The sequence below is a fragment of the Anoplopoma fimbria genome, chromosome 16 (genome assembly GCF_027596085.1).
Source record: "Anoplopoma fimbria isolate UVic2021 breed Golden Eagle Sablefish chromosome 16, Afim_UVic_2022, whole genome shotgun sequence".
Lineage (NCBI taxonomy): Eukaryota > Metazoa > Chordata > Actinopteri > Perciformes > Anoplopomatidae > Anoplopoma > Anoplopoma fimbria.
In genome coordinates this window covers 14,800,370-14,824,468 of record NC_072464.1, presented here as the reverse complement: position 1 = coordinate 14,824,468, position 24,099 = coordinate 14,800,370, and the positions used below count along the sequence as shown (strand labels likewise).

Sequence of the window (24,099 nt, the reverse complement as noted above, 5' to 3'; positions counted from 1 at the left end):
TCTGTGGAGAAATATCAAAGAGCATATCTGAATCTGAGAGACAAGAGATGAGCTTTGTGAGCCAAATGTGAACATGAGTATGTGTCTAATGGACAGCAAGTGACACCACTGCTTTGGAGCAGAAACATGTTTTCATGCATGCAGATACTGGCAGAAGCAGTTAAGCAAACTAGCTGATGATCTGTCCTTAGTGTAGTTCTTCCCCCATTGTTGTATGGATGGATGGTATACTGTAAAAGGCACCTCTTGGAGAAAAGGTGGCACAAAACTGTGTTCCAAAAAGAGCAAATGCATTCTCAAAACTCAACAAAATCACATAATGGTGTCGGGAAATAAAATTATGGAACAAAAAAGATTTCTCATCGAAGACAAAGTAGAAAACAGTACATCAAACAGTCATTGATTTAGGAAGATAAAAATCTAAATAAGGTTTGTGAATTTGTTTATGCTGCCTGTTTCCTGCTCTGTATCTTGAGTCTAGTTGTTGTTGACCTTTTATACATTTTCCCAGTTTACATACAGAAACTGCAATTCCTATTATTGCTGCTTCTTTTTTTTGACATTTTGAAGTAATCAAATTGGACCCTGAAACCCAATGTAGGCAATGCATCTATACAAAATGGAAAAGCTGCAGTAGATCAATTTAATATGTAGAGACACGTTATTAAATGAATGAATCCCATAATTGTCACTGATTATTATTGCGTTGGTGCAGAAGGTTTTCTATTGTGAAAAAAACGTTGAGAGGCATTTCTCTCTTCCATTTTTTTTCAGACCATTGTTTTGTAATACAGACAGATTAAAAAGTTATGGTAATGACAATCTAAGCTCAAAAGAGCTGGCTAAGGTGTCACCTGAGATGCGGTTGAAAGCTCTCAATCAACAGTAAGGGGACTGTTGAGCTTAGATTTTCTTCACTGTGTGTCGTTCGCGAAGATCAGAATTGAACATCTATGCACCTATTAGCAAATGTTCTTTACCCCAAATATCAAAATTAATATATTTCCAACCAATCGTTCAAATCAAACAACTTTGACTTTTATTCAATGCATGTAAAGACATCAGAGATGCATTTTGAAACGAACAAGAACATGGCATTAATCCAGTGCAGTTGAGATAAGACTTTTTTTTTCAACTGTCAGCTGGTTCATAAATCGTTCACCTCCATGTGAGATAAGGCCTCAACTGTCTCCTCAGACTGTAGTGACTCTCATGACCAGCTCTCGTGTGCTATTGCTGGGTGGGCTGCGGGTCTCGGGCTGCCTGAGGTGGCTGAGGATGTGGAGGATGTTGTAGGGACAGTGTTGGTCTGGCACCGCGCCGCCGCTGTTGGGGTCCACTTGTGCTCCCAGTCCTCCTTCAGCCGTCACCACGGTAGTAGAGGTGGAGCCATCGGCCGTGGAGGCCACCACCATCAGCGAGGAGGTGGAGGTGGACACTGCTAGCCCAGTCTGATGACCTGGGCTGGGCTGAGACAGAGTCCTGTTCACAGTGCCGTTCTTCAGGTCATCATTGTCCATAGACTTACAATAGTTCAGGACCTTCCACTGCTGGTTGACGGCCTGCCAGCGGTGGAATATACGAAACACCGACGGTCCCTCGTGGACAATTAGTGCTGTGGAGATCAGAGCATCAATTAGACAATGTCACTGTCTGGCAGCAGTCTTAATGACTCCGCAAAGTGAAATATATCTCTGCAGTGGAAGATTCACCGTGTTAAAGTGTTAGCTGAGAGAATAGCTGAAAAAACAACTTATCTTTAAAGTACTGCAGTACTGAGATATGATCTTTATTTCCTAGAAAAACTGTAGACATGGCACAATTTACAACACAGCAACACTCACCACTTTTTGGATTTAGTTTAGCAAAAATGATGCATCTGCTCTCTGGGGTTGTTCGATAAAATCTTATCACAGCTTAAAATTGCTTATTGATTTATGTTCATTGAACTCAGTATCTGGAAAATTGAAATCCATGTGCAACAAGAGCTGCTTGGAGCCCAACATTTTACTGCTTTTTTTCCATTTGAAAGTAATGCAGAAGGGAATACTGTACGATGGGATGTTTGCCTGCTTAACCTGAGCTGATTATCTTCTGTACAAGCATCACCACTTCAGCCAGTATACCGAACTGTTTCACCATACAGTTTACAGATTTACATTTTTTAACGTACGTTATTACAGTTAGAGTAGAATTTTATCCTCTGATGTAAGAGGGTACATACTGCTCTCTGCTGTAGCAGTCAGCTAAAAGTGGACACATTATAATTCCAAACCTTTTCTATATTTACGGAGTGTATTGATAAAATCCTGTCTCTTCTCTTCAGCTGTGTTTCTCTCCCACTCCAACTTGGTGAATTAGTGAAAGTCAGGTCTTTGTGTCTGCCTTGTGACAAGTTAATCTCTGTAAAGTGCAGAGTTAATGACTCCGCAGTCAATCCTCGCCACCAAACCGGACACAATCAATCTCCTCTTCCTCTTATCCTGCTGTCTACTGCAGTGGCAGTTTAGAGTTTTCTTTCAGACGCAGAGTAGGGCGTTTCATTACTTTGCCATAGCACGGAAAAACAACCATGAGGATGACAGCAGCCTGCTATAAGTATGAATCCGGACACCCACACAAATCCAGAAGATGATGATGCCCTTTTTTTGTGCTGCGTTATTCTCAGTGCATGCTGATCATCAAAGTAAGTTATAGAATGAAACACATTTAAATATATCCCATAAAAAAAGACTGCAGTTGATGAATGCTCAATGTTCAAAAGTTAAATTTACGTTTAATTATTCAAGTACGTTTTGACTGAGCATTTCATCACATTTAATATAGTAACTGTAATATACTGAATAGTACATACATATTAATACAAGTGGCAAACAATCATGTGTGTAATTCAAATATAAGTCATCGTACCATGAAAAGACTCATATATTGATATGAAGTAGTATGTGGTATAGATTGATTATCAATAATGTAAACCGTCCAAGCAGCAGCCGGTGGGAGTAATTATTGACCCTGACATTATGTTTGCTTTGTCTGTTGAATGCATAAAGTCCAATACTGAACACATTAAATATCATTCTCAGTCTTAAAATTCACAAATCAATTCCAAGAGGAAGTATTTGGTGGAAATTGTAACTTAACAAGTAATAAACCAATGTAAAATCTAGCACCTCACCGATGCAGACGATATCCATGAAGCCATACATGCCATAGCAGATCTGGAAAAGCAGATCTTGTCGCTGCCAGCGGGCAGACGGGCTGAAAGACGACCACACCAGCCAGGAGATACTGGCCATCAGGAACAGGGAGCCCAAGATGGCGGCTGCTATCTGCACTTTCTCTATCACTGTCAAGGAGATGGCCTGCCACTGTAGGAAGACACAGAACACAGTACATTTCTCTTTTAACTTTACTGAGTACTTGGAAAACACTAGGGACAAAAACAAGAACAAATACAAATACATTGATTCTAAGTGCCAACAAGAGAAAGATACAATCAATGAGTACCATCACTGATTAAAAGCATTGATTAAAAGATGTACACTATAAGTTCATCAAGTTCAAGGCTGATAATCAGAAAACTATTCCTCTAAAAGGAAATGCTGCCATGGGCTATGAGAATGCCGACAGTGGGCAGGTATATACTGTATGTGTATGCAAAACATATGAATTATTTATATCTGTAAATTTGTTAAGCATTTCTATGGCCTCTCAAAGAAGTGCCTATCGTACCAACAAAGTCTTAAACTGAGAGACTGCTTCTGCTCTATTTCTGTGTTGTGGATCAGGGGGAAAGCAAACTTTGTTTAATTAAAAAACTTTCATTTTTAGTTGAATTCTTCAGTTTATCAGAGCATCAGCAGTTCCTGAAAATGCTTTGTCCCAAATAAATTTTAATATGAAAACCGAAAATGCATTTAAATGTGTTCCAGTGGAGAATGGTCTGGGGCTATCTACCCCTGTGCTAAAAAAAACAACAATTATCCCAACGACATGGCAAAACAGACATTTTTCATTGGACTGTTATTGCTATTTTCAAGAACCTACAATTTCTTTATATTTTCATGCAGAGTGATAAAACCTTGACTTCTGATCCAGCTCTTTCCCCTTTAAATGTCTACAGTGCTGCCCTTTAGACCCACAGCTCACCTGAAGTGGATTCTTGGTGCTGATGGCAATGACCTGATATTTGTAGTAGCAGAGCTCACAGGCCCAGGATCCTCTCTCGCTGATCCATTTGATGAGGCAGGGATGGTGGGTGCAGCGTACTGACCCACTGCACCGACATGGACTCAGGAGCTCCCCCTATGGGAGAGAGCTAAATCAATACCAACAACCCAGGACAAGAGTTTCTTATAATACAGCTCATTTAAATGCATGCATATATATTTAATATTTATACTTTTTTAAGTGGATGTCTTGTTCAGGCAATCTGTGCTGCTGCTGGTGAAACATGAACCTTGCTACCTTTGCAGCACTCTGATGTAAATGAAGAAAAGTCCTGCTCTCATACTGGGCTGAAGAAAACTGGTAATATTATCGCCTCATAATACTTGACTTGACCTTAAGAGCAGCCCAAGTAGTGCTTTGTGAGTCAGGAGAAATATCTCCCTAAAGCACTCATTGACTGCCTGATAATCCTTTGTTTTCTCAGCGTATTTACTTCGTGGAGATAACCTTTTAATATGCAGTATACTCCAGGTTAAACTACATAAATAATTTTTTTGCAGTTCTTTGTGCTGGCTTATTTTCTGAGAGCTTTGCATGCACAGTCAGGCAAGCACACACACACACACACACACACACACACACACACACACACACACACACACACACACACACACACACACACACACACACACACACACACACACACACACACACACACACACACACTCACACTACACAACACTATGCAGTCACATTATAGCAGAACACCAGTTCAGGTGTGAAATGAAAGCTTTGCCTCACACAGGAAAAATGCTTGATTACTAGTACAGCTGAAAAGTGGAGGATTAGTCACTGAAGCTTTTATCAAAGCGCAAACCCCAACAAAGCTGCAAAATGCTGGCCTAAACGCACATTATTACTGCAGCTCTTAAATTGAATGCGGCTGTCACATATACATTAATATTCTTTTGTAGTTGTAAGTAGTAAGTCCAGACCAAAAATGCAATAAATAGGGGAAAAAAACAGTGTATTTTTTCACCTTTACTCTTGCTTCTGCCACTTTCTGCTCTCAGTGCCTTCCTTCTCTGCCTGCACATGATCTTTCTTCAAGAAAAAAATGTTATGTATCTAGTATTCATGTGCATGTTTTCAACAACATCCAATATTTGGTCCTGTTGTTGTTAAAGATATGGTTACTTCTCATACTGGTCATCTTGAAATGACATTTCTGTCAGTCAGTCAGGATGTTGGTGTAATTGAGGGCATTTCAAGTCCTTAGCGCCAGCTTGTTTACAGGTACAAACGACTGATTTCACTGAAAGGTCGATTAGGTATGCTTGTACAGTGCGGTTAACCTCTAGGCTGCAGTAGCTTATATCTTAAAGTGATAGTTTAAGTAGCTGAAAGAAGACCTGCCCTTTCAGCACCTCAGAAGCTGGAGTAAATATATTTTTTTGAGAAGCATTTAATCAGGACATTATCATCAAATAAGGTGCTCAGGCGTGAGAACTCCAAACCAATCAGCTAAAGTGATAATATGAAATTTACTAAATTTGGTATCATAAGGTTTTCACTTAACGGCAATATGTGCTCAGCCGAACCAGCCATTATTCTTAAGCCGTATTCAGCCTGAGGATGTGAGATTTATAATCTCTCACCCCGGGCCCAAAGCTCATTAAAATACATTACTAGTCTTGTCATATTGGATATGGATGATGACCCAAAAGATGTAGGCCTGCCACCCTTTTTAGGTCCTGACCTATAAAGTACCTTGTATCCATAAAATTCAAAACAGGACATTCTTGTATAGATGTGATTATCTTAATGGGACTGAACAAAAGGCCTGTAGTGAATGAAAAAATAAATTAGCCAACCACCTCTGCTGCAGGAAAAGCCCTCCACCTCTCTAAGCCGAGGCATTCAATTCCTAAACCCCTGTATTGTAAATTCTATATTAAATATCCCCAGTCCCTGTCTACCATCAATATGGCATGGAGATTGTGGGAAGAAATGCAAAACGTAGTGAGTTTCCAAGTTATTTCTCCAAGGCATAATTGTGCTGACATCTCTGACAGACGGAGCAGCACCCTGGTCGAGGAGAAGGGAGGGAAAATCAGGGAGTTAGAGGAGAAAAGGCCCATCTACAGATGGTCGGGGTGGGAGTTTATTGGCAGGAGCACTAGAACACTTCTGCCGTGTCCAGTGGGACTCAGACCGCTCACTGTGACTGGCCTGATTGCAGCCAAGAGCTGAAACCTAGATCACTCCAGTACAACTGAGGCTGGAGAGAGAGCAAGAGAGACCGATGAACAAATGTGGCATTACAGCCCACACATACAGAAAGTGATAAGTAAATGTCCTTTTGTTGATCAAACAGCAATGGTCATTCAAGGAAATCACAATAGAATGTATTTAAATGATGATTGGTCTGATAGCTTTGGCCAGGTTTTTTCATTTCTCTGTGCTGCATGAAGCTAAAAACATCTCAGTGCACCTACTTTTCTCATTATAAAATTGGACCCACTCCCAATGTATATAAGGACATGAAACTTAACTAGAGATGGCTATTCACATTTCTTAAGGGTCTGGGATCAATATAAGTGAACTCTATTAACTCTACAGTAGGTAAAGGGAGATTGTGGTATAATAAACTAGATGCCAATGACATTCAGTCCACAAGCATGACCTTTAAGTACCTACAATACTGCAGTCATTTGAAAACACTGCTTTATATGCATATTTTTAACCATATTCAAGAAGTTAGAGAGAAAGTAATAACTGAAATATTAAATTTCACATAAATTCACATTTATACATATTTACCCGTTATGATGAATAAAGCAAATGCTGGGGGACGACCCACTCATTGCTTATTTTACAGCTAATGGTGCTTTAAAAGTAATTGAATAAAAGAGCAAACATGGTTTATAATTAAAATTGTTAAATTCACAGCTCCTATCTATAGACTTCAGCAAAGCCAAAGAAATGTCATGTTGCATGCTTGTGTTGCTTGTTTATAACCCATTGCCAGCAAATGGAAGAGGAGCTGTCCTATGTTCATATGATGGAGTACAGAGGCGTAATGCCTCTGCACTGTGGGGCCATATAGAAAAAATGAAGCTTACTTGACCCCTCAAGGCTTCTTATTATGTCTCGGGCAAGCACACTGTGCAAGTGCATTATCTGTGTTTTGATTTAGGAGGGAAAGACAACATTTTTTCTAAGCAGCTGGGACTCTTATTCTTAACATGCAGCTCAAGTAAGAACAGGACAGTAGAAGCATTGGCCCCAAAGAGCCCTTCAATGTAATTGCATGACAATTCAGGAATAAAGTATCCCCCACACACTGATATATTTCATTACTTTTCTTTGTAAAATACTTTTGAAGTATTATTTTTATAAGTTTGTGCACTACATGACTATTACCTTAACATCTCTATAATCTGGAAAAATGGCAGAGAAATTGCTTATTCTTTGAGGGACAAGGTCAAGATCAAGTCTGAAAGCACAGGCTTGAATAAAGCAAGCACTCCACGCAGGCAAGCCGGTGCCCTGTATAAAGCGTGTCGCCGACCTTTAGCTCAATATAACCGTTATTAGATTGAAATATGTCTCAGGTTAGCTGTATATAAAAGAATATATGAACAACCTGGGGGTTTTAGGTAAAAGATGCCTGAATTTGTGAGATTGGCTCAGCTGTTCATTACATTGTGTGTGTCTGTGAATGTAATTTAACTCCATCAGAAGTCTGGCCAATCGATCGGTGAAGATTTTTCTTAGTACAAAACTCTCATGTGCATATATTCACAGAGCGAGTTACAGGTCTCTGTAATCATCCCTCCCCCCTGAAGATATCCCTTCATTGTGTGAATCTATTGTAATTGATGGGGGAGAAAATCCACAGTGATTGTTTGGTGCTATCAAATGGATATTATCCAAAGCATTAAATTCTCTATTTGTGTTTACTCATACAGTGTTTCCTTGCTGAATTATTAGGAAATAGTAGTACATGCCAAGACCTTACAATGGGCATGCAAGTATTGTCTTAAGACAGATTTAGAAAGAAACCTTTTCTTTCTTAAAAAAAGGCAGGACTTTGGTTGTGAATCACAAAGGGCACCTCAAAGAAAATGGTACCAAAAACACAGACAGAAATTCGATTACCAAGACTTATTACATCGCTTGGTGACATATTAAATCAGTGTACAATCTTTTTTCAATGGTTGCCTCCGTCAGACACTCAAGGCCCCTTTCTAGTGTGATGCTTCAGGAAAGCAATGTCTCTGGCTCACTTCTTTACTCTGTCTTGAGTATCTCAGCCTTGGGGATGGAAATGTTTTTTAGGTGGATTGTCAGATCAGATACTGGCTTCCTCTGTCTATGTGACATCCTGGAGGCAAAGGGAGAACAGTGGATAACTAATGTGTCCACTGCCTGCATCACACAGTGACACACAGACAGGCAACTCATCTCTCTTTTCAAATCGAGTGTCATGCTCTTTTTTACCCATTTACACCTCAGCAGATCCATATCTGGACCCAAACCAACAGCAGAGATGACAAGACAGGGAAGGCCCAGTGATAGATAAGAACTTGCATAATGAAAAGATGGCATAAAATCAAGTGTTATTGATTAGCTGCAAGGTTTCAAGGAAGCATCGATGAGATGAGTTGGAAGAGGCACATGGGAGACACTGCAAATTTCGAAAGAAGTACTTTGTATGCACTGCAGAGTGTGCTGACTATTTGGAGTTTTTGAAAAAAGGAATTACAAGGATGAGGCCTTGTCTTCCAATCTCACAAGTAGACCCCATGTCAGTAATAATTACAAAGTCTGTGCTCAGAGGTGGAATGATGCACAGAATGTATGTTGGAGTAATTAGTTGATGAAACATAGAGAGTTCATATAGACCATACACAGTGCAATGGCCATGAAATGTTACAGTTAACCTGATGCTTGGGTAAAGGAAAAGCAACCATGAGCACAGACTGACGGATAATAAGGTATGTTCTACACCTCAGTTATCTTGCTTTACACATTTTGGAACCTCACGACCTCCATTACCAATTGGTGAGGTGTGACATATTTGTCAATGTGGTCTCAAAGGCGTTGTCAAACACTGTAACTAATGAGTGCTTGCTTCTCTGATATAATTTAATGATATTTATTGTGGCACACCTTAGCCATCTTCTTTCATATTTTTCCTCTCCCGATTGATGCAGTGTGACATTATCATCAATATGGCCCCAACGATGGAGGCACGCAGTGTGAAGGCTCTTCCTTTCCGTTCTGTGCACATTCTTCTCCTTCTTCTTTTTGTTGTTGCCGTTTCCAGGTGGTGCGTGTGAGCAGCAGAGTGAGAGATATTATTTGAGATATTATTTTTTCATGCATTTAATGCTTCGATATGAATTGACATTGTTTGGCTGTAATGAGTTGATACTGAATCTCTGTGTATTCTCCACACTTGTCAACCATGGGGGACAAGGTCTTTTTCTTATCCTCCCACTGCTATAGCTGCCTTTTGAAGCCACGCAAAAGGACGAGTGCAGGATGCAGTGGGATCCCTGCTCAGAGGGCTCTCAGTTGTGTGGATGCCCTAATAAGCCCTAAGGAGTGGGTTTTCCTCACTTTAAAAAAAAAAGCTTGAGCAGTGTATCCCCATGCAGAGGCTCTTCCAGGATGAGGGGATTTTTGGACCTATATGTTAAACATTCAAATCACCTGGTCTTGTCAATGGATAAGCTAGAGTATAGTAGGGAGATTCCATTTCAAAAAATATAACATTAAATGACATTTCGTACATGACCATCCTATTTTAACAATTGAACATTTATGGTGAAAAATGCATTGACTTACGTATTCTGGTCCCTGAAAGCAGATCCTACACAAGGGAGTCCTGAAGCCACTTTCCGTGTAGCTGGTGAGGGAGAACCTCTCCTCCAGCTTGCCCTTTGAGCAGTCATCGGAGGAGCTGCTGCAGCCGCGCAGGGCCGCCGATAGATCCGCAGCGTCGACCCAGCACGACCGGTCTCCAGCCGACGTCCCGGTGGCTCCTGCTGCAGGTGGGGCGGTCTGGTGGCCCCGCGTTAACGTGTTGTTGTTGTCGGGGACGGTGACGCCTGTGTCGTGGTTTGCCGTGCCTTGGACGCTCATGGGGGTCAGCGGAGGCAGCGGCGTCGGCGGTGTCGGTGGCCCGAGAAGGAGCACCCTCAGGTCACCGAGCAGGACGCAACAGCGGCTCTTCAGCATGCCCTGGCTGCTCAGCATCAAGCTGTATCCGGACACAAACTCACAGCACCATGCGGAGGTGCTGGAAGACAACACTTCTTCATATGTCGGGGAATGGACAGTGGGGACGCAATTTGCACCGTTTGTTTGGGCTTTAAAGCAGGTTTTTTTTTTTAGTTTTCTAATTTGACATTGGTATATTCTAATTGAAAGTCTTTTATTGTCTTCCCACAAGCATGTAAATCCAAAAGGCAAATAAATCCCATTGATGCAAACAAGTGTCTGACGCCATTAAGTTCAATAAAAAAAAAAAAAAAAAAAGGAAAGCCACATGTTAGATTGATAGGAATATGCATTCAAGTAATAAAGCTATGGCCTGTTCACTCAGTTAATTGCCAGCCTGGTCTGTACAACATAAACTATCTAGACAGCCTTCCTCTTCCTCCAGATTCACGAGAGCACAAACCAAGAATCAAATCTTCCTTTTGGTACAATGGACTGATACACACTAACACAACCTCAGCGCTCCTTCTTTACAATACAAACACAGAAAGACTCATTTTAAATCATCAGAGGTCGGATTACTGTGGATGTCTTGTGCTTTTAAAGCAAATCAAGTCAATCGATGGCGTGAAGCGAAATCTGTCTTACCTGGCGAGCTACCCCGATTGCAATACGACTCACAGTTTCAGGGTTTTCCATAAATCTCCTGCCAGACTGCAGGTCGCTGACAAGTCTGCGTGAGGCTTACATCCCCAATTGTCGAATTTCCATGCCTATGGGTTAAAATCCCTCCGTTTAAATCCGACACGATGGTCGGACTGTCCTGCTCCGGGTGAAAGCATCCGTAGCCCCGGATTCTCCTGTGATCATTGGCTGCTGAATTGGTGCCGCAGCTTCAGCACCATGATTCCTGGGACAGCTCCCAGACGCCACACGTCACCACCGCACAGTGATGCAAGCAGCCAACTCATACACAACCGAGACAAATGCACAGGGAAATGCTTAATTAAGCCAAGAGATTCATCATTATAGCACATTTAGTTAAAGGTAAAATGAGTGTTAAGAAGGTTATGTTTACCTTTCATCATGCAAACAGAGAGCAGAAAAAAAGAGAAATACCCAAATCCTTAATAAACAATTCAATTATCAGTCAACACATGGCAAACATAAATTATCAATAGCAGCTGTTCGGCTAAATGTGTCATTTTGCTCAAAACAAATATCAACTGGGTTGAAAAAAACCCACAAAAAAACACATCACATACAAAAGAGAAAAATGACAAATTTGCACGCTAGACTCAAATTAGGCAAATCAAGAAGTACTACCCTGAGCCTTCCTCTTAGCACTTATTGTATTTGTATTAGTTTGTTGCACTTATTGTATTCGTATTAGTTTGTTTCTGCACTGTACTTTTGCTCTGGTTTATGCTCTTAGATGCTTGTTTAAGAAAGGAGATGCACTTATGACTTCTGGTGACTAGTAGTTCTCTTGAATACCTATGTTGAATACACTTATTGTAAGTCGCTTTGGATAAAAGCGTCTGCTAAATGACTGTAATGTAATGTAATGTAGGCAAGCCACCAAATTCACCACATTCTCGTCAATATAAAAAAAAAAACATGAAACCAAAACAACAATCAAACCCAGCAATGGAAGAAGTGAAACTCTTTACTTAGCCAAAGTAAAAAAAGATGCATATTTACATATGACAATATCAAATGTAGGAAGGTTAATCATAACGCAAAATGACCCCTTACTAGTGCTATAGCCTATCATTATAAAGGCTATATCATCTTAATGAAGGCTATCCTTGAGGTCTTCACTGTTGTTGCTGGTTAAGGTACAGCTAATTGCAACTATTTTATACTGGTTAGTATAATCTATAATTTATTAAATTATTAACATTTGAATCTAGAGAAAAATAATTAGAAGACTAAAGTACGACATTTACGCTGAAAGGCCAAAGGCAGTTGAGTAGAAATATAAAATAATCATGTAAAGTAGGCTTCAAGTAGGCTACCTCATTAGTAAAATAACTGAGAAGGCCAAATGTGCCTGATTCATGTTCATCACTGATGAGTGATGCTCTCGTTGGAGACATTTGCAAAAGGGGAGAGATGATAGTCAGTGCAGCTGTGTCTTCAATGAACAATTGGAATTAACACACCTGTGGCTTTTTAAGTCAAACTCTATGTAAGACTGCTGCTGGCTATGGGGTAAGCATTTAATAGATTGCCAAAGGTCCTGCTGGTTTTTAATATGCTTAAAGCAGTTAAAACTTAAGTTTTCACATCCACTGGATCCACTGAAGTGAAACTACAACAGGGAACAAATTATGCATTACAAGTAAAGATGCTTTATTTTAGGGTGGATATTTTTTGTATTTACAGTACCAGTCAAAAGTTTGGACACACCTTCTCATTCAATGGTTTTTCTTTATTTTTATTTTTTCCTACATTGTAGATTAATATTGAAGACATCCAAACTATGAAGGAACACATATGGAATTATGTGGTAAACAAACAAATGCTAAACAAACCAGAATATGTTTAATATTTTAGATTCTTCAAAGTAGTTGAATGAGAAGGTGTGTCCAAACTTTTGACTGGTACTGTATATATTTATTGATATTTATTTAAAATATATTTTTTCCTTCAAACTAGCATATCAAAGACACCTCCCCAGATAACATACATGTCAATGACATGACAAAAATGTGTTTCAAATTATGACATTTCAACCTTTTGTTGAGTCTTTTGCCATCTCTCTACGTCACTAAGCAACCGCCCTCTCCACGTGTCTGCTTGTTTTTCTACGTCACTTCCTGCGCGGCAGAGCCTGAACCAGCTAGCGTTAGCATACTCATGTTAGCTTTAAACACTTCGCTCCGCTTCGTTCGTTTACTTTCTGCACACTTTGCCACCTTTAATTCACACTATTAGCCATCTGCTCTCCAAACAAATGAAGCCTCACGGATGTTTTTGAACCGCTGTCGACATTTCTGCAACTTTACGTTTGTAGCTTAAGTGCTACTGTCACTGCAGCAGCCCATGCTAGCAACGTTAGCAGCTAGCTTTAGCAAGGGAGGCTTCAGTGCAATCATTCATCTGATAGTCCAGATGCTTTACAGGGGGTCGCTTGGTGTTTTGTAAGTATGCTAATCATCTACATGTGTGATTGCCTCCAGTAGTGAGTTAGCATTAGTTGCAGCAAAGTTGATCATCATGTCAAATCAGCTGACTGCAGAGCAGCAACGACAGATAGAGGAAAACAGGAGGAGGGCTTTGGAGAGGAGAGCTCAGAGACTTGGTCATGCCATCAGCAGCAATGCACAGACGTCAGGAGGCTTCAGCAGCAGTACTTCTGTGCAGGAACAGCCATCTAAACAAAGCTTTGCTGCCCTGGCTCATCACAGACACCCAGAAACACTCAGCTCAGCTTCTGCACCCAAACTGTTTGTTCCACCCTTAAAAAAAGACTTGACAAGCTTTAATAACTATAATCAAGGCCCAAAGCATCAGCAGCTGTCCAGCGCCAGCAACCAAATCAACCAGAGTACTCTGTTTAACTCTGCTCCTAAAAGACAGGTGAGATTTGTGCTGAATTATTCCATTATTTATTATTTTGAGGAAGAATGACTTACAGTGATGTCTTATTCCTTGTGCTGTGTGTCCTTGTAGATACAAGTCATTGACGCACTTCCTCAGGCAAGAAGTCCACATGTGAGCAGTCCTGTTATTTCCAGTGGAGGAAGCTTTGGTGTGAAGCCAGCTCTTCCCAAACCTAACGTCACCTCCAATAGCTCTGGTGGTGCAGTTGGTTCATTCTACAGGCAAACTAGTAAACCTGCCCCAAGTCCTGTGGCCCAACTTCCCTCCAGTTCGTCAACCTCAAATGCTATACCTGCTAAAAAGCCTGCCATCTCCGTAAGAGGAAAATGTTTACCTCACACAGAGGGCCGCTTCAGAGTAGAAGTGGGCTACCACGCAGTGTTGATTGCTGTTTTCAAATCCATCCCCTCAAAGAACTATGGTAAGTATCTGCTAGTGCAAATATGATGTTTTTGCGACCCCACACCCTTCCTCATGCGTGGGGAATACGGCCACAAATACATTTTGTGCCAGTGGAAAACACTGGATACATATTGAATCATAAATAGATTAGCAACATTTTATTTTGTTTAAAGATCAATTAACCATAAGTTTCGGTATCAGTACATTTTAACTAGTAGTATTGGATTGTAAAGATACTTTGGCAAAATCATACATTCAAAACAATATTCAAGACAGACAGGACTACAAAAATTGACATTTATTTTTTCGAGCTGATTGGGTTTTATCATGTATATGCCTCATACCAAAGTAAATATACCTTCAATAGACAATGTACTTTAAGCAAAATCATGCTGCAATTAGGTCTGCGTATCAGACCTAATTGGTCTAATTTAAAATATGAATATCAAATTCCAAACTGTAGTGATTATATACCATATATCTGGTTTGTATGTTCATCTCACTGCTGCACTGTCCTTTTTCTTCTGTTCTGCCTTAGAACCTGCCACAAAGATGTGGAACTTCAGTCTGGAGGACTATCAACAGCTAAGTATGAACATCTGGGAAATATTAAGAGAACATGCACTGTATTTTTTTCCCAAACAAGTAGCTTAAAATAAAGGAATGACAGAATATTGGTCTTCTTTGGGCTGCGACTGAATCTCCTCTGTCTTTACCCTGTGTTGCAGTGGAGGAAGCGGCTGCTATTGCCTCTGTGTCTTTGAGGCCTCTGGAGGGAATGGAGGCACTGGATGTTGCAGAAGCCACCAGCCGAGCTCGCGATGGTGCGGCGCTTGGGGCCCTGCTGAAGCTGTGTAACGGCTGGCAGAAACCTGGAGCCACTCTGCAGGGCCAGTGCGTCATGGTGTCCCCGACAAAGTTTGAGGTCGACATCGGTTACAATGTTGATGTGATTGCAGCATGCAAGCAGATGCCAACAAAGAGCTATGGTAAAAGTGAAATTATGCAATTTATTTCATTTTTCGTTCTTCTAGACAATCTTTTATCTTGTTGTATTTGCATTTTCCGACTTTTGATAGAGGACGTTGTGTGATTTTTATTGTTGTGTGGCAGACATGAAAACAAGAAAGTGGAGCTTTTCACTGGCGGATTACAAGAGACTTTGTGAGTAACAACATTTGCTTTATTTAGCTGGTTTATCTCTGTGGTTCTGTTTGTGTATGTTATCATTTGCCATCTTGTCTGACCGTGCTGTTTTCCACACCCAGTGGATCTCCTCAGTGGGATAGCAGCAGTGGAGGTGGAGCCTTTGCCCAGGGCTGTAATCCAGGCTTTCTCTGCCAGGTTTGACGGGACTGAAGCCAGGTCTTTAGACGTCCCTGAGGCAGACCTCTCCAGCATCGACCCCTCGCTCACCTGCAGCCTCATGCCCTTCCAGAGAGACGGAGTCAAGTAGGTGTCTTTGGAAAGCCATTAGTGCTCTTTCTGCATGCTGTGGCCAATAACTCAATACCAGGAGACAGCTTTTCATCTATAATTTGCTCAGTCTTGTGCAAATACAGAGATGGTTATCTTAATAAACCAATATTTCTGTGCCATTCCTCTGTAACTTCAAGTTTGCAGATTTAAAGGGTTGGTACAGTATGACTTCCACTCTCTGTCCTGCTGTAGCTTTAAATTTTAGCATTTTTGTGTCCCTGTAGTTTTGCAGTGTCCAAACAAGGCCGCCTCCTCCTGGCTGATGACATGGGCCTGGGAAAGACGGTGCAGGCCATCTGTATTGCAGCCTACTACAGGAGTGAGTGGCCCTTGCTAGTGGTGGCTCCCTCCTCTGTACGATTCACCTGGGCCGAGGTAAAAAACCTTCTGAAGAGCGTGATTTTTAAAAGAAAAATGTCTCATTATTCAGTAAGTGTTAGAGTTTTATCGCTTTGTTTCCATTTAATGGTGCCAGTATCGTTCTGTTAATGCAGCAGACAGCCTCTTAAGTATATTCTTCTCATCTTTGACAAAAGCACTGCCTGATACATTATAATGCTGGTTTCTGCTTAAAGCTCATCTGCATTTTAGGAATCTTAATACCAAGGACTGCTTGTATTCTGTTAAACACTTTTATTTTCAGTGGAGGAGAAGGCAGTATTGAATTTAATTTCTCTCTCTAATACAATATATTTACTTTGTTACTTTGTTTAATCCTGTTGTTCCTAAAGATGCGCTTCATTTGATATTGCTGATATAAGTAGCACTTCACATTTTTTTACACATTATTTGATATGGCCTTTTCTGGGATTTTTGCCTTTAATTTGATTTTTGTAAAATAGAAAGTTAGACTGGTCTTGGACAACAAGGCCATTAAGATAAGATACTCCTTTTATTAGTCCCGCAGCAGGGACATTTACAGGATTTACAGAAGCATAGAGTATAGTGCAAACAAGAGACATAGTAAAAAAACAAGATCAAAGCAAGTATTATAAATAAGCAAATAAGCAATAAAAACAGTAAAGAATATTAAATAAGTAAAAAAAATATATATTATATATACAGACAGAATAACTACTACCCGCATCATTAAAATGTTAGCCTCTCTTTGTCCCCACATTCCTTCTACAATGTCAGTACTTTCTATTTTCATAGCAGGTGTCCTTTTTATAATATGTCTCATTTTCTGCAGCATCTATTTTCTGCTTAACTCGCAGCAGCATTACCAGGCTGCTCTAGCGGCACATTTTCAAATGAGCTTTACTTGGCCTTCTGTCTATTGACAAGACAAGACAGTCTGCTCTCTAAATAGAAATCTTAGATTAAACACAGTCCCCCAATCAAGAGTTGGCATCGCCAAGGAGGGTTAAGTCACAGGATGTCGACCCATTACTGGGCAGTTACTCTGTTTGACTTGGCTCTTATCTGCACTCTTCTTCTTGTTCATTTTGCCACATCTACTGCAAAACATGGGAGCTATAACTTAGTGAGTTTAAGCCAGGTTGACAGGCGAACGGGGAGCAAGTAAGAGAACTGTCTGAAACATTTGCCACAGGGGACATTTTTCTTTACTACATGATTGGTTGTTTCTAAATGGGGACACTGTTGTAGCAGTTAAAATGAATTATTAGCAATTAGTAACAATCCATCCAGCTGTCAGTAACACAATTCGAATTGAATGTTTCTATGGTGCTCATTACTAATTTCAGAGTCTGACTTATTCCCGTTGGTAGGGAAAATAGAGCCTGAAACCCAGCACTGTTATTCTGAGGAGTTTTTTTCCCTCTGCTTCTCTGATTTATTGAGTAATTATCTTTGTCTGTAGGCTTTCAGACGCTGGCTCCCCTCCCTGAGTCCTGACAGCATCAACGTTGTGGTGAAGGCCAAAGACAATCTGCGGTCTGGTTTGGTCAACATCATCAGCTACGACCTGCTGGGCAGGATGGACAAGCTGCAGCTAGCAAGTCCGTTCAATGTTCTCATCATGGTAAGTTATGTGATTGAACTGTGCAGTATTTTGAAATGGCTGTTTCCAGTTCAAATATACTCGTTAGTTTATGTTTTAATTTTTTGTATTTTGTCCTTAAAAGAATGTACTTCATGTTATAAGTAAATGATATATGTCTTTGATGTTCTTTGCAGGATGAGTGTCACTTTCTGAAGAACATGAAGACTGCTCGTTGTAAAGCAGCCATGCCTTTGCTAAAGGTGCTTATTCTTCTTAATTTCATGTTTCATTTTGATTACTAATTATGTAACATTCGCCAAGGGTTATATTATTACTTGTTAGTGACATTTTCCATTCACTCAGAATATCTCACAAATATCCAAAGCAGCAGATCAAACAATATTTTGGTATCGAGGTTTAACTTTGCTGGGTCAAACCTGGAAAAGGTTCCTTTTACATTAGGAACCACATAATATCTGAGGTTCTAGGTTTTGCAAGTTAAATTGTCTGGACAATTTATTAAAACTCTTGGAATGAGACCCAGATTTACAGTCACACCTTGGGCCAGGTGAACAATTGATTAGAGGTTCATCGGAAACCAAATTTGGGATTTCTTCCATCAGACAAATATAATTTTTTAACCTAAACCAACGGAGGCTTTACCTTGCAGTTACAGTATGTGTGCAATTAAACCAACATTTTAAGAAAAAATCCACACTCGATCCCAAAGTAAACAAAAGGATCGCTGTAGCACAAACATTCAAAACACACAAAATGGATTCTTTTTCACAAAATTGCCGTCTTTTTATCTCATCAGTTTAGCAAAGGGTTGTTTTTTTTCAGCTATATGACAATAAGTAACGTGTATAAACGTCATTTATACGGTCAGTATTGCTGATCTATCTTTGGCCGAGTATTTAAACTTGAATTCAAACATAACCATTTCAACTACCAGATATTTTTTAATCAAATATACATTCCCCACAGGTTCCAATAGGATCACTGCACTAAAGCACAGTTTCCCCTGTGTCACTGTATTAGGGATAAATCACTGTTTTGCACATGTTATGTATATGTTTATTTACCCTTAACATAGATCCACAAAGCAGCTAAAGCCATGACTTTGCAGCATTTGGCTCATGGCTCGGTCTGCTTTCTTGCCTTGTCAGCTAGACTCCCTCAGCAGTACTCTGATCAGAGTTGTTTTTTCGTCCTCAGGCAGCAAAGAGAGTGATGCTTCTGTCTGGGACCCCTGCCATGTCCAGACCCTCTGAGCTCTACACCCAGATTCTGGCTGTCAGACCTGCACTCTTCCCTCGCTTCCATGAGTTTGGGATGCGCTACTGCAGTGCCACACAGGTAGCTTAAGCCTTGTTTGCTCATGTGTGATGCTTAATACTGTTCAGCTGCAGTTGGCTGTAATCTTAATACACCCCAGAGAACGTAGAAGGCTTTTGGTGTGGGATTAGTGCATATTTATTTATCCTCCTCACCTACTCCCTTTATCTGCCTCACATACATGAAACCGCGTGACTTCTGCGTTAAACCCATTCTAAGAATTTAACAGACGTTCGTCGCTGTAATGGGATGTCCAGCATGTGCATGGGGGGTGGGAAATTTGACAGGTCAGCTGAGAACAGTAGGACTATAAATGTGAAATTAGCGCATTTTAAAACCAGTGTACGTTGGTGAACAGTTTATACATTAAAACAGCTTTTTAGGTGATTTTTTTTTTTCTTTGTCTCCCACTTTCTCCTTTTGTTGCTCTACTCTTGCCACTTAATCTCCTAATTCATTTTAGTGGGTTCAAGTAGGGAACAGGCTTCATGATATAAAGGCCATTTACAGCCCTAATTTGGCCGTGATGACTCATTTTGAAGATTGTGTAGATTTTCTCTTGTGCTCTGTGAAGTACTTTTCTTTCCACCATGGAAGTCACATAACCAGATCTAGCTGGAGCATCACAGTTTAATTCCTGTGACTGAAGTCTGAGATTTTCAGTCTTTCAGTTAGTCTCTATCTTTACTTGCTCTGAAACTAACCTTGGCATTGGACACTCCTAGGATCTGACTACCTTTTCTTTTGAGGTTTTTCCGTGAAATTTACCTCCATATCTTCGTCTCCATTCTTTCTTCCCACCATCTTCTATTCTTTTCTTAATTTATTATTATTTCGTTTCTATATCCTTCTCTTTCCCCTTCTCCCTAGTCGACTTGGGGGTGGGACTACTCTGGCTCATCTAACCTCGGGGAGTTGAGGCTGTTGCTTGAGGAGTGTCTGATGTTGCGCCGCCTCAAATGCGACGTTCTCTCCCAGCTTCCTGCTAAACAACGCAAGGTTGTCACGGTGACCATAGATGGTGTCAACACCCGCATAAAAGCTGCTCTGTCAGCTTCTGCCAAGCAGTTGGCCAATGGACACCGCAATGTAAGTTACAAATGTTTCCCACAGTCCCAAGAAAAACTGGAAAAATGTTTTTTAAATATAAAAGTATTCACAAACCTAAATAAATCTACTTTGGTGGGAATTATCAACCTTCCTATTTTAGGGATCAATTCAAAATGAATCAATCCTTCCAAAAATGGTCACTCAAAAATAACTAAATATGCAGCCAGCTACATCAGTTTTTTCAGAAAAGCGCAGAAATCGAGATGTCATGAAAGTTTCTTCATAATCCATTAGTACCAGATGATTTTAAAATCTCAAATTAGGCCGAAAGAAGTTTATTCTGAACATTGAATAATTCATTACCAAAACCTTTTGATTAAATGTATCTAAAAGACACAATACAACAGTATTTTCTACTTCAAATAGATTTCTGTGTTTAAAAAGGCACCGTAGTTAAAATAACATTTCAAACCCTTGTTTAGCACAAGGAAGTTAAGTTGGTTTCTGTCCTCTACACACTAGGAAATCTTTTTTCCGTGCTTTTAAACTGACCTAGAATACTCCAGCAAGTCTTATTTTACATTCTGGTGAGAGTGAGTGGCTTAGCGGGATTGTTCATTATAACACTGCTCCTCTGAGTAATGGCAGTCTTATCAAATCATCAATCAGAGTCTCCTCTTTGTTCTTATCTTGTGCTGTTCCTTATCTCATTCCCAGAAAAAGGAAGAGAAGGAAGCCCTCCTCGTCTTTTATAACCACACAGCTGAAGCCAAGCTTCAAGCCATTATGTAAGTACAAAGACCCTCTAATGGTCTGAGATCAGTAAGTCAAATCAGCTTAGATGTGATGAGCACTGAGATTAAACTGTGAAATGAATCCAAACCTTTTGTCAGGCCATTGTGATTGCACTGGATTTGAGATAATCTGAAGAGTTTTAATAAAAAAAAAATAGAAATGAGAGCTGAATATTTCACTGCTTTCTTTGAAACAGTTGAGAGCTATGTTGTTTTCTGCCTCTGCCAGGGAGTACATCACAGACATGGTGGAGTGTGGGAGGGAGAAGTTTCTAGTGTTCGCTCATCATAAGTTGGTCCTGGATCATATCACCGCCGAACTGGGAAAAAAGGTGAGTAAGATACAGTTCTGCACAAAAGCTTTCTACTCAAATAAATATAATTTTGACTTGAAAGAGTGCGTTTTCACTACTTCAACCTGACTCTTTTACTCAACACTCATCAATAGCTGCAGGGGACAAGTGTGGGCAGCACATATGAGCTTAGTACTACTTCTACTATGACTTATAAGTCTTATCAAGATAAGATAAGATAATCCTTTATTAGTCCCACAGCGGGGAAATTTGCAGGAAGGGTCAAGGAAGGGTTGTTAAATTAGGTTTGATGTTTTGCATTGGTCAACTACCTAAACCCATCCTGGCCTTTAATTTCTCCTGACAGAATGTCGTTTACATCCGTATTGACGGGTCCACGCCTTCAGCTGAGCGGCAGAAGCTGTGTGAGAAGTTCCAGTTCTCGACCCAAACCTGTGTGGCTGTGCTGTCCATCACTGCAGCCAACATGGGTATCACCCTGCACGCTGCTGACCTGGTGGTCTTCGCTGAGCTTTTCTGGAACCCCGGGGTAAGAAATGGAAAGTTATTATTACAAAATATTGTTAGTTTTATTAGGAAAACATTTTATTTTGTAGTATTTTTTTCATTTTGGACTCTATTTTGACTTCAACCCAACCAATCTTTTAGCCTCTTTTAGCTCAACTTTGGTTTTAGACACACATATTTACTGTATTCCAACATATCTGCCAACACCAAATGATAGATGGAGAAGATTACTAAGTGGCTGGTGTAGAAAGTAAAACATGTAGCTGAAGAGCCAGATATTTTCTCAAAAGTTGGGGTAGACCTAAAGAGATGCACCTGATGTCCTTGTCCATATCATGCATGTATTAAAAGAGCCTGTTTATTCCTATAAAAGTTGCTTAGTGCTGCAAGAAGCCAAAAAAGTTTGACGTCCTTCGCATAATATTACCTTGATCTACTGCAAGCACAGCAGTGATTACTATAACCACACCTCCCAACCGCTCGATCTCAGGCTTACTCGCATTAACGACAGCTCAATAATAGCTCTGGATTTAGTTATTAGTGAATTTTTCAACTTGTAAGACCTAATGATGCAATGTAAGTCTATGGGGCAGATGTTTTTCTGCGCCCAATGGCATCATGAGACGGACCCAGAAAGTTGTAATCACATGGTTTGGCCCAGTGTCAAATTGGCTTCAAGGCCCAGTGCTTTTCCTGGGGGTTTGATTCTTATACGTAAATTGTGACCTCATTTTACTTTGTTGACTACTAGTTTTCATCCAGGCATTCTGGGAATTCCCCACTCCCACTTTTTGCCCCGGAGATGGCAGTGACAAGGATCATAGTGAATTTTAATTGACACTTCTTTTAACAGAGCACTTGACAAATGAATTAACAAACGCAGGAAACATTCTGTGATACTAAGAAAGCCTTTTTTCTGCAGGTTCTCGTTCAGGCAGAGGATAGGGTGCACCGTATTGGACAAACCAGCAATGTGAACATTCACTACCTGGTTGCCAAGGGAACAGCTGATGACCACCTGTGGTAAGTGTCATCAGTGGGCAGTTTGTCCCCAATTACAATGATAATCAAACTGTGTTTTAAAGTAATTTTCCTCCCAAAATCATAAGTCTTCCATTACTGAAACAGTAGAGGTTCAAGTTAATGTGTGTTGTCTGATATTGTGACAAGCAGTGAATTGAATTGCATCTGCTCTATTATAATAATGTATCTCCTTATTGATCCAGGCCAATGCTCCAGGAAAAAATGAATATCCTGGAGAAAGTGGGCCTTTCTGAGTCAAACCTCTCAGACAAAGCTGTGAATGCCAGCTTCCACTCTAAGGTAAGTTTCTGCATCTGTATACAACTACATATAAAGTGTATTAGCCTGTTCAGTTTTTAATTAGCATTCACACAGAGCTTACCTAGCTGGATGTAAAAATGGTGTCTGTAGATTCAGTGAGGAACCTGACTATTTGGATTTTCTCAGGACTCGAAACAGAGGAGCATCATGGAGATGTTCCAGACGTCGTTCACTGCGGACGACAGCATGGACGAAGCCATCTTACTGGAGGCTGCAAACGACTGGGAGGACACGCCGCCTGACAACAGTTCTGGTCAACACGGCAAAAAGAGCATCGGAGATCATTTCAGCAGATGACTCTGAAACTGTCCCTGATGAGAATTTATAATAACATGACACTGTTTTTGTCATTGGAACGAGTCCCAGTTTTAAGCCCATCATCATGACTGATGTGAATTTATTTTTTTGTAAAAATTGTGAATTTGAGTAGTTGTAAAATAATAATCTAATGAACCTATATATTTTTTTTGCTACTAATAGAAAATAAATAAATGTCTGACTGAAGGTTGTTTTTGAATCCCTCTGAAATTGTAAACTGAATGGTTACTGGATGTAATCAAGTTATTCGAATACAATTACTCTGGTTTTACCTTTTAGTTGAATTATTAAACCAGAGTCCCAGTTATACCAGCAAGCTGTTAATAATGCCAAGAACCTTGTGGTGCAGCTTTTAATAACTTTATTTTCTCGACATTCACACAGTAAATTTATCCAGAGTAAGTTTTCCTTAATGTTAAGCAATCCTGTCATCATTAAGCTAACAAATGATATATAAATAATTAAAAAAAACTAGTCACAACATGTAGTAGTTAAAATTGATAACTATTTATTGAAGGCAATCAAAGATAGACTGAACAGTCTGGATTCAGCTAAAGGCTTCTCTTTAGCCATCAGTTGCTCTGTGGTG

General features: G+C 40.2%; 2 protein-coding genes across 3 annotated transcripts; one reads left to right on the top strand and one right to left on the bottom strand.

The window, feature by feature from the left end:
* Positions 1–1,193: 1,193 nt before the first annotated feature.
* On the bottom strand, positions 1,194–11,489 carry marchf4b (membrane associated ring-CH-type finger 4b). The gene is made up of 5 exons (XM_054615795.1): positions 11,483–11,489; positions 10,030–10,499; positions 4,150–4,305; positions 3,176–3,368; positions 1,194–1,615 (listed from the first exon to the last, which is right to left on the bottom strand). Exons 1-5 carry the CDS (start codon positions 11,487–11,489, stop codon positions 1,194–1,196), a joined length of 1,248 nt encoding a protein of 415 aa, XP_054471770.1.
* A 1,112-nt stretch (positions 11,490–12,601) lies between these two features.
* Positions 12,602–23,696, top strand: smarcal1 (SWI/SNF related, matrix associated, actin dependent regulator of chromatin, subfamily a-like 1). 2 transcript variants are annotated; one of them, XM_054615254.1, is made up of 18 exons: positions 12,602–12,621; positions 13,593–13,992; positions 14,086–14,437; positions 14,957–15,007; positions 15,147–15,407; positions 15,532–15,582; positions 15,687–15,870; positions 16,122–16,272; positions 17,723–17,884; positions 18,040–18,105; positions 19,064–19,204; positions 20,054–20,272; positions 20,951–21,021; positions 21,257–21,359; positions 21,688–21,870; positions 22,771–22,871; positions 23,075–23,171; positions 23,319–23,696. In XM_054615254.1, exons 1-18 carry the CDS (start codon positions 12,617–12,619, stop codon positions 23,487–23,489), a joined length of 2,769 nt encoding a protein of 922 aa, XP_054471229.1. In that variant the 5' UTR covers positions 12,602–12,616; the 3' UTR covers positions 23,490–23,696. The 2 variants fall into 2 exon arrangements, with proteins under 2 accessions (XP_054471229.1, XP_054471228.1); XM_054615253.1 differs by lacking the exon at positions 12,602–12,621 and adding an exon at positions 12,643–12,751.
* Positions 23,697–24,099: the final 403 nt, after the last annotated feature.